This window comes from Triticum dicoccoides, chromosome 2A (genome assembly GCF_002162155.2).
Source record: "Triticum dicoccoides isolate Atlit2015 ecotype Zavitan chromosome 2A, WEW_v2.0, whole genome shotgun sequence".
NCBI lineage: Eukaryota > Viridiplantae > Streptophyta > Magnoliopsida > Poales > Poaceae > Triticum > Triticum dicoccoides.
The window spans coordinates 21,387,528-21,398,449 of record NC_041382.1 but is presented as its reverse complement, the minus strand read 5'-3'; the positions used below and the strand labels follow the sequence as shown (position 1 = coordinate 21,398,449).

The following is a 10,922-nucleotide window of genomic DNA, read 5'->3' as shown; positions in this document are numbered from 1 at the left end:
ATTTGGACGACGCATAATAAAATGATGATTGAGAAAAAAATTTCCTAACCATCCTGCAGACGTGATCTTCAAATGCCATCTATTTCTGCAGATGTGGATTCCACTGGGGAAGGAGCGCGATGCTGAGCGTATGTCAGAGTTCATGACGCGCATCAGGACTATCCAGACGATGACAAGACAAGATACGCCGAGCCGGTGAAGCATTTGGAGTCTTTTATGGGAATTTTATGTTAGCTAGGTCTTCAGCGCTGGATGATTTGGCCGGTTGTAATATTTCCGTCGCGTTGAACCTTTCTGTTCCGTTTCATGCCGAACGTTTTCTTTTGTTATCGCTAAGTTGTAACCAGTTGAACCTGTTGCCTGTGGGCTTTATTAATTTAAAGCCGGACGCTTTTAGCATCTTCGTTCCAAAAAAAAACCATTTGGCTCTGACTTGCGTGAGGTTGCATTGACGTGGCAAAGGAATGAGGAAGCCTCCACACGGCAGCTGACATGTGGGCCCGTGTCACTGCACCGGCTGGAACTGCTTTAATTCTAACTTTTATTTACCTCATTTGCTTTACAAGTACTATATGAAAATAGAAACTATTAGAATTATGGCTTAGAGGCAGTGTCGGTGCCCAAGACACACTGCGTGTTCCTCAAGGTAATATTAGTGGCATACAAAAGTTGGTCGACTAACGGGCCGGATGGCAGACAACAACCAGATTTATCTTTACCTTTATATATCCCCGTGCATCTTTAAACCCAGCAAGCAAAGAATCTGATGATGGATGTGGTGTGTAGAAAGCGAAGAATTTGCAGCTTTTATTTAGAGAGAAAAAGCAAAGCAAAGAAAAGGAATGTTGCTACTGGGTCTTCATACGCATGGCCGTTTCCCATACCTTGCTATGTGAATGCATAAGCCTGCATGCAACTTTCAGTTTCCTCACCCACAGACCACAGCTAGTTTGCTGCTCGTGTGGTGTATCTAGGCTTGTCCCTCCCAGTACATCAGTTATTCAAGGTAACTATACCAATCGTTCGGTATACATATCTGCAGATTTATTAATTGCTTCTACCAATTTAGGCAAGTCTACTTTTAACAAGGCATCAGGTTGTAACTTGTCCAAATGCTTGCACCGATCTTATATATGTCAGGAAAGGGAGGAAATTAGATCTGGAGATTGCTGCAGATTGGCCCATGGGTTAGATATTCCAACCGTACGTAGCTGCTGGCGTTTAAAGGATTGATTTGATTCACCATGCCTGGACTGGAGGTAATCCATCACACACCTCAATCTTCAGTGGTCAATACTGCAGATTTGTCACTTGCTTGATTTTTTTAGCTGGTGAGCTCAACTGGGATCTTTAATTGGTGTACTGACAAGAATTAAATAGGCCATTCTTCCATGTGATTTTGTTTACATCTGTCGTCTGCTAGCATTTCAAGTTTGAAAAATCTTTTGCAGATTCAGTTGGATCTTTCGTACTTAATTACTTGCACACTTGGCCAGTGACCATGTTTCTATACACACACACACACACACACACACACACACACACACACACACACACACACACACACACACACACACACTTGATCTTTACTTACCTATTTATTCGTGTTAGTAAGTCGTAATAATCGTAAGGAAAACTTTTAGTTATGATGCGCCTTATGGTTTGAAATTGAAGAGTTAAATAAAAAGAAACTAAAAGCGACAAACCTCATTTTCTGCTATTGTTTTTGAACATTGCAGGACATCAGGATCCAGGCACAAAACATCGATGCTGCGGTAGAAGAGATAATTAGTGTTTTGGAGGACACAAGCAAAGGAAATGTGATCTACTTCCATGGATGGCGGCGATTAGGGGCTTCAGCGGCACTAAAGGTGGTTGCCCAACGTCTGAAATCATCAAAATCAAAGTTTGACAAGGTTATTCATGTGGATTGCTTTGTGTGGAAAAGCATGAGGGCCCTGCAAAAGGCAGTAGCAGAGGAGCTGGAGCTTCCGCTGTCTGTGATGGCTATCTTCGATCGGTGTGACGAGGACGACGATTTCAATGGGATAGAGCAAGGGTCCAGAGGGGTGATAGAAGATATCAGCAGGGAAATATGCAGAAAGCTTCTCAACAGTAGATTTGTGCTGTTTTTTCTCAACGGGAGCAGAAGATATATTGATTTCTACGAGTGTGGTGTCCCAACAATACCACTTTTGGGTAACAAGGTGTTGTGGACCTGGCACGGGAGGTTTCGGCTCGATCTCGTGCTAGATGACGGGGAACCAGAAAAGATGATGATGCAGACTAATGTTTATCTAAAGATGATGATGCAGACTAATGTTTATCTCCGTACTTCTCATGGATATGTTTCTGAACAGTTCTGTAATCTAGTTCATGAAGAGGCCGAGGAGGTTGCCACTTGCACGAGGATTGCTAAGCCTGGCTATATGAACCACAAGGTAGTGAAGCAGTGCGTCCTGTACGCCCTGTACGGATGGGCACAAATAATCTTCTCTCCTACAGGTCTGGTGGACTTGGACACCCATGGACCAAACTATTGGATCTGTGATGGGATTATACAGGTCCAAGGCAATACATCAGCATGGGAGATTGGCAATTCTCTGCAGAGGAACATAAGCCTGGATTGGGTTAGGAAGAACCCTGAAGGCACAAGATACTTAGCAGAGTTGATTACGGGAAACAGTAATGTTGATGATGATCGCTGGGTTTATGTCACACACAAGGATCTGCTGCAGGATGATACTGGTGTGCTACGTCCTGGGGTGACATCCTTCTTTGTGCTTCCCGATGAACCACCAATAAATACAATACCAGTATTGCAACCTAGCCTGTTCCAACATTCACGAAATAGCAAGCTGCGTGTGTTATACCTCTCTCGCTGCAGATTCAGTTTTGCATCTCCTCCCTTCCTCTGTTGCAGCCAACTAAGATTGCTCCATCTGGACCAGTGCACAAATATGACAGGTGATGATGAGCATCCAAGCTACAACGAAAACATATCATGTTTCCAGAAGCTATGGGTGCTGGAACTGAGGTATACACACTGGTACTGGCTGCTATCTGAAAAGATGAAGAGATTGATGGTTGAACTCAGGGAGTTAAATGTGGAGGGAGTCAAACATGGGAGCATAAGTGATTTGTGTGGCGGTATACCTAGCCTTGTCATACTTCGAGTAACAGAAGCTTCAGTCCCTACGGAGAACGAAGACACAAATAATGAAGCACAATTTCCCAATATGTCCAATACAAACAGCCTCACCACATCTAGCTTCATCAACAACGTCCTGCCTCCACGGCTCGAGTCATTTAGCTTCATCAACAAAGCAGAAACTGCAGCCAAGATATCTAGCATCTCCTTCCGGGGTTGTTCTCGGTTAAAGAGTATACTTCTCAGAGGAAATTTGGGGAGCCTGGAGGAGCTGGACCTCTCGGGCACAGCAGTGAAAACCCTTGACCTCAGAGAATTGGAAGCTCCAAACCTCAAGCGTTTCATCCTTCTGGGCTGTGAGAAGCTCTGTGCAATATTATGGCCACCAGAAAATAAAATGACACGAGTTTTGGAGGTGCTGCATATCAACACCATCCGATCTGCGTTACCTAGCCAAGCTAATTCAAAAGAAAAGACCAGTGAGGCCAGTTCTGCTAAAAGATCATCTATTCTTCCTGTCGCTGCTACACAACCAGACATCTTTTCCTGTAATTGGTACATCGCTGTAAGGGATGCAAGGCCCCTTAGGTCTCTTGAACCCCTCGGAAGTAATTTTCCCTCGGATGAGATGCATATGGAAATCAATTCATCTCCTGCAAGTAGAGTTGCTGTTGATGACAGTGAAGTTGCTAAAGGAATCAGGAGCATACGGCAGCCTGGTCATTGTTTATATGCAAGGGATGTCATCTTTCAAGGCCACCTGCAGGCTGGTGCTGGTAATGATGGCAGAGTTAGCTGGATATGGGCTTGCCCACCCAGGCCTAATCTAGAGGATCTAGACTGGTACGTTCACGTACAAGATGAACAGGAGATGAAGGGGGGATTACTACAGCAAGGACAGAGCAGCATCGAAGGAACTAGTACAAGTGCTACCATACCCCCTCGTTTCATCTGTGATATTACTCACACGCTTCATGTGCATGATAGCTCGTCCATCGCTTGCATTTCATGCCCACAAGGTTCCACCTGGGTGTTCCTCCAATGGTGCCGTGTCGAGAGGTGCCCCAACCTACACTCTGTCTTTGCTACTCCTTCAAACGATGATTCCAATAGGATGCTTCAACGATTGGAAACATTCTGGGTGTCCCAGCTCCCGATGGCGTGCTACATCTGGAAGTGGAATCCTATATACCGAACTGAAAGCTATTCCTTTTGGAGCCTAGTATTCTTGCACCTGGACTATTGCCCCAGGCTCATACATGTGCTTCCCTTGCCTGAGCAAGTGGGCACCTTCCCTATGCTGGAGACACTCGAGATCGTGTGCTGCGGTGATCTGAAGGAGGTCTTCCCTTTGGACCCTAAGTGCCAAGAGAAGCAGGAAGTTACTGAATTTCCTGGACTAAGACACATCCACATGTACGAGCTCCCCACGCTGCAGCAGATATGTGGGTCACGGATGTCTGCTCCCAACCTTGAGACCGTCAAGATCAGGGGCTGCTGGAGCCTCAGGCGCCTGCCGGCTGTCAGTGGGAGCGGCACCATGCGGCCCAAGGTGGATTGCGAGAAGGACTGGTGGGACAACCTGGAGTGGGATGGGGTGGAGGCGAACCACGATCCTTCGCTCTACAAGCTGCGCCACTCGCGATACTACAAGAAGGCCCACCTGCCAAGAGGCACCATGCTCAGGTGAGAGTGAGACATATGTGGTTCCGTGCCTACTTTGTGTTAGGATAATCACGACTTTGTTGCATGGATAAGCTAGCTACATGCGTGCGTGAGTTGGTTAGTCTATGCATGGCGTGAGTTAGCTGGTTAAGTTGTTAGCTACGCGCATGCATCGCATGGATATGGGTGCATGTGGTTGAGATATTCTAGGAGGTGAGCGTCCGTGTGTGTGCATGGATAGAGTTTGTTAGACTCCAGACTCCAATTCCGTAATTAGCTATGTGTGCGTTCAGGCTATGGGGTGGCCGGTGCTTCTGGCTATTTAAGCCATGTAATCCAGTCCATTGTTGTACGGTGTGGTGCCGAGCAAGTTTGGGCTCGAAAGAAGAAAGAACCGTCGTTCGTCGGCGTGGCGCCGTTCGTGCGGCGGGGCGTTTGTCGCCGGAAAATCTAGTGTCCCCTCTTTCTTCCACCTCCGTATGTCCGAGTGTGTGTGAGAGAGAGGTTCGTCCGGCGTTCGTGTCGCCGGAGGCTACTCGGCATTCGTCGCCGGACCGGGTATGTCCCAACACTTTGATCACTTAATCTTACCGTTCTTTCTGTACTACTTTAGTGCTGATACTATGTGTGCATAATGTCATCCCATTGACGGTTTGTTATGCCACACTGTAGGTAATCAAAAATCGTTTCCTTCCATGGGTTGATTGCTACTGGCACACTGACACTATTAGTTCTACGGTGCTTAATTACTTGAAGCTTTCCCTGGAGTGCACGGTTTTGTGTGTTGCTGCCTTACTTGATGCTGCTGGATTGGTCCGTGTGAAATCTGCATCTGCAGTGCCATGGTGTGGCGGTGCGTATGCCAGTATCAGTTTGATTTGATTTGATATGGCTTGGTTTGGTTGTCAAAGCAAGTATGCATCATCTGGTTCGGTAGATCATGCAGGGAACAAGCTTTTGCTTGAGGGGAATAAATAAAGAGAGGGCATTCAGCTTGTGCCTGCTCATGGTGCTGCTATACTATTTGCTCTCCCCTGCGTGTGTTGTGGTGTGTATGATTTTTCAGCTATGGACTAATTACTGTAATGCTAAACCAAACCTTTCCTTTTGTTCATATATATATATAAAGTGCAGCTTTTTTGTGTTTTATTCTGCACTCATGATATAAGCTTGTAAAATTTGGTTCACTTTTTTCTTGACAGGTTTTTGCTGGAGACCGTTCCTTTTTAATAACTGGATATAGACTAAACTTGTTTACAGAGAGAGTACATGGCAGGCAAGTAGAAACAAAATCCTTCTGTTATCCATGTGTCACTGAAATGGCAGCAAAAGTTGCTCAACTAGTTTGCCTGCAGCATCGTCCAGACTGATGAGTGTTTTGGCGAAATTTCGACGAATTCAGCGAGTTCAGACGATTTCAGCAACATGTTCGGAGAAATGGATCAAGAGAGAAATAAATAAGAGAGGGCATTGAGCTTGCGCGCTGTGCATAGGAAGAAAGGTAATCATCATTTTCATCGTGGGAGTGGGAGTGAGTATCAGGTGATATGGGAGCTTAGATGCACCCTTGATACGAACTCCCCTGAACCGTTCGATCAGACATCCAACGGTCAGAAACATAGCTCTGCAACTTTGCAGAAAAATCGTTCAAGAATCTGATATTTACGTACAAGGTCAAAAACATGGATGTCACCCTTGGATCTCTGACCGTGGGAGTGGCTACTGAGCACACACACGCGAGCAAGACGTCCATTAACATGAAGGGCTTGATGATCGGGCAGAGGAAACATCCTCACATCGTAGGGGAAGGTAGCCATTGGATCCGATGAGTGGCAGTCCTCAACTGTAGTCGGAGCAGAGGATAGAGCAGAGCTTCTAGTTGGCACGAGAAGCCGGAGAGGCCACCTTCTGAATATCACCTATGGGCCTGCTTGCCACAGTATATATGCATGTCTCCATCGCCCGTCACCTTTCTCAAAATAGGCTTTCGCTCCACGTTATATATAAATCAACGAATCAAAGGACACGGCGGAAGGATACAATATGGTGGGGAGACCCCTTACAAAGCAGATCAAAAGATACAACAAGGACCTAGAACAAGGCAAACACATTGCCAAGGCCCGACCGAAGACTCCTGAGCTCCATGACAACACCCCGAGGAGGATGACGACGCAAAGCGTCGTTGCTGCCGAGTCTGAAGACAGACAAAGGTTTTCACCTAAAGCTCTGGCACAAGGACGAGACCCACGATAACGTCTTCAAGAGGCAAGCGGCGCTCGCCATCGCCGGCGCCAGAAGCGTGAAGCTTTCACTCAGACACTCACCTACACCATCAAGAGGAGTCTCGGCCACCACCTCAACGATGGACAACGATGAACCACTAGTGCAGGCCTGAGCCTCCCGCCACTACACCCCTTTTTTCCCACACGACAAGAGATGGAGCCATCACCGCCACCACGCAGCATGCCAAAAAGCCAACCATGAAGCCCGTCGTCCGGAACCGCTGCCATGGCATCCATGCCCCTAGGCACAACCGACCATCCACATCACGACCACCCAGCCACAATAGTAGGAGTGAAAGGGACTTCCTTTCACTCCTAGCCCGGCATCAGCCACTAGGTCTGGTCGTCCACTGTAGGAAGGGCACACACCTGTGTCCCCAGCCAGTCCCGGTGGACCGGGAGGAGGGGGGGGGGGCAACCCAGTGACTACCGACGGCCACCGCCGAGCACACTCCAACGCCGCCATGTCCGTGGCCACCAGCGCCGGTCCGTACGACGTCACAACAATGCCTGGAGAGCCAACCTCAGACCCAGGTCACAACAGGCACCAAGCAAGAAGGGCACAACGCAAAGGCATCCGACGCGGACCAAGTCAGCCCCCATACCTACACACTGTCAGACATCGTCCACCACCACAATCCAGATCTGTGCCGCCCACCGAAGACGCCACAACCCGCATCGCACCGCCGCCAGCCAAAGCAGCTGCGACGCCCCATCGCGTTCAACAAGCACCTCTCGGACCATGCCCGACCTCACCTACCCGGAACGCCGGCTCTGACCTGCCTCGGGCCCAAATCCGGTCCGCCCAAGTATAGACCCTAGGTCATAGCCATCCTCGCGTATTTAAGCATCGCCAGCATGAACCTAGGAGAAAGGAGGCCACGACCTCCACCCGCACCCCGCCATCAAGCGCCAATCGTCGTGCCACGACCACGCTAACAACCATCGCCACCACCACGAGCTGCCCACACCGAGGCCACCAACCCAGAGCCACGGGAAGCACCAGCCGCCACCAGAGGAGGAGCGCCAACAATGGCCAGCCACCACCCGCGGCGCCGACGGCGAGATCTGGTCATGCCGGATCGAGCCCTCATGGCAGCAACAGGGGAGCCTCATGCAGCCCACCACGCCGCTCACAGGTGCAGCCGCGACCGCGTAGCACACACGATCTCCCGCCACTGCCACCCGTCGCCGCGCCCTGCCGTCAGCGCGCCGCCACCAGCATGGCCCGGCTGCCCGCACGAGCCGCCACCAGCCGAGGGGAGAGGAAGCCCCGCCGCCGCCTACACGCAGGCCAGGCTTCGCCTGGCGGCGCCATCACCTTCAGAGGTTGAACCTTGGCCTTAGCTTGCCAACCATCTTTGACCAGCAGGTCTTCCCCTAATTTTCCCTGATTAGCATGAGAGTTCTTATGAAATCACTAATTAAGGAGTACTCATTCCATAGATCACTTCCACCTCCTAGGTTGCAACAAGTAGCGCGTGATACGTCTCCGTCATATCTATAATGTTTAATTGTTCCATGCCAATATTATTCAACTTTCATATACTTTTGGTAAGTTTTTATATTATTTTTGGGACTAACATATTGATCCAGTGCCCAGTGCCAGTTCCTGTTTGTTGCATGTTTTATGTTTCACAGAAACCCCATATCAAACGGAATCCAGACGGGATAAAAACGGACGAAGAATTTTTTTGGAACATTTGGAGAATATGGGAAGAAGAATCAACGCGAGATGGTGCCCGAGGTGGCCATAAGACAGGGGGGCACGCCTGCCCACCCTGGGCGCGCCTGCCACCCTCCTGGGCCACCCGTAAGGCGGTTGCTGCTCTTCTTCGGCCGCAAGAAAGCTAATTTTTGGAGAAAAATCTGGGCGAAGGTTTCAATCCAATCGGAGTTACAGATCTCCATATATATATGAAACGATGAAAAGACAAAACACCCAGAGCGCAGAAACAGAGAGAGACAGAGAGATAGATCCAATCTCGGAGGGGCTCTCGCCCCTCCCACGCCATGGGAGCCAAGGACCAGAGGGAAACCCTTCTCCCATCTAGGGAGAAGGTCAAGGAAGAAGAAGAAGAAGAAGGGGGGCTCTCTCCCCCTTGCTTCCGGTGGCGCCGGAACGCTGCCGGGGGCCATCATCATCACCGCGATCTACACCAACACCTCTGCCATCTTCACCAACATCTCCATCACCTTCCCCCCTCTATCTACAACGGTCCACTCTCCCGCAACCCGCTGTACCCTCTACTTGAACATGGTGGTTTATGCTTCATATTATTATCCAATGATGTGTTGCCATCCTATGATGTCTGAGTAGATTTTCGTTGTCCTATCGGTGATTAATGAATTGCTATGATTGGTTTATTTTGCTTGTGGTTATGTTGTTGTCCTTTGCTGGCCATCATATGAGCACGCGCGTGGATCACACCATAGGGTTAGTCGTATGTTGATAGGACTATGTATTGGAGGGCAAGAGTGATAGAAGCTTCTACCTAGCATAGAAATTGATGCATACGGGATTGAAGGGGGATCAATTTATCTTAATTCTATGGTTGCATTTTACCTTAGTGAACGTTAGTAGTTGCGGATGCTTGCTAATAGTTCCAATCATAAGTGCATAGAATTCCAAGTCAGGGATGACATGCTAGCAGTGGCCTCTCCCACATAAAACTTGCTATCGGTCTAGTAAAGTAGTCAATTGCTTAGGGACAATTTCACAACTCCTACCACCACTTTTCCACACTCGCTATATTTTCTTTATTGCTTCTTTATCTAAACAGCCCCTAGTTTATATTTATGCGTTCTTTACTATCTTGCAAACCTATCCAACAACACCTACAAAGTACTTCTAGTTTCATACTTGTTCTAGGTAAAGTGAACGTCAAGCGTGCGTAGAGTTGTATCGGTGGTCGGTAGAACTTGAGGAAATATTTGTTCTACCTTTAGCTCGTCGTTGGGTTCGACACTCTTACTTATCAAAAGAGGCTACAATTGATCCCGTATACTTGCAGGTTATCAAGACCTTTTTCTGGCGCCGTTGTCGGGGAGTCATAGCGTGGGGTGAATATTCTCGTGTGTGCTTGTTTGCTTTATCACTAAGTAATTTTTATTTGCTGTTCTTAGTTGTTCTCTATCTTTAGTTATGGATATGGAACACGAAATACCAAAAAAATTAGGTGTACTTGTTACTCACGGAGATGGGGAACCTCCTAAAACCCTCGATGCTCATTATGTTCAAGATATTATGTACTACTTTGATAATCCTATGAAAACCCCATTCAATTTTGTTATGGGAGACATGTTGGATCAACGTGAATACTTTAGGGATTATCGCTTGACACAAAAAGGTAAACTATTATGGGATCAAATTCATATGTTGCGTTGGTATGCTCGTCAACTATGCTTGAGATATGATTATACTTGTTGGTCTAGGATGAAGGCTCCACACCTTGACTTTTCATGCAAATTTAATGATAATAGAACCTTGGCTTCTTATGCTAATGGTATATATGATTACTATGATGTGGAACAAATAGAAGAATTTGTTGCTTTTATGGGTGCTTATGAGATTGAATCTTTGTTTAAAACATGTGAAAATCTTGATGATGCTGTTTACAAACCTGAAAATTTTGCTATACTTAGATATTGCTATGAGAATTATGAATTCTATTCTGATATTGATGCATTTATTGAGGAAGTCTCCGCTGTCCAAGAAGAGACTAATATTTTGCAGGAGTCTATGGAGGAAGAAATTGATGAAACTGTGGGCTCATTGGATGAAAAAAATGAGGAGGAGAGCGAAGAACAAAAGGAGGAAGAGC

General features: G+C 47.5%; 1 protein-coding gene across 2 annotated transcripts; it reads left to right on the top strand.

Annotated features, from left to right (window-relative positions):
• The first annotated feature begins 918 nt into the window (after nt 1-918).
• Nucleotides 919-5,965, top strand: LOC119352886. Of its 2 annotated transcripts, XM_037619476.1 has the most exons (4): nt 919-1,006; nt 1,141-1,259; nt 1,740-4,837; nt 5,489-5,965. In XM_037619476.1, exons 2-4 carry the CDS (start codon nt 1,245-1,247, stop codon nt 5,490-5,492), a joined length of 3,117 nt encoding a protein of 1,038 aa, XP_037475373.1. In that variant the 5' UTR covers nt 919-1,006; nt 1,141-1,244; the 3' UTR covers nt 5,493-5,965. The 2 variants fall into 2 exon arrangements, 1 of the variants encoding a protein (XP_037475373.1); XR_005170260.1 differs by lacking the exons at nt 919-1,006; nt 1,141-1,259; nt 1,740-4,837 and adding an exon at nt 4,890-5,374.
• Nucleotides 5,966-10,922: the final 4,957 nt, after the last annotated feature.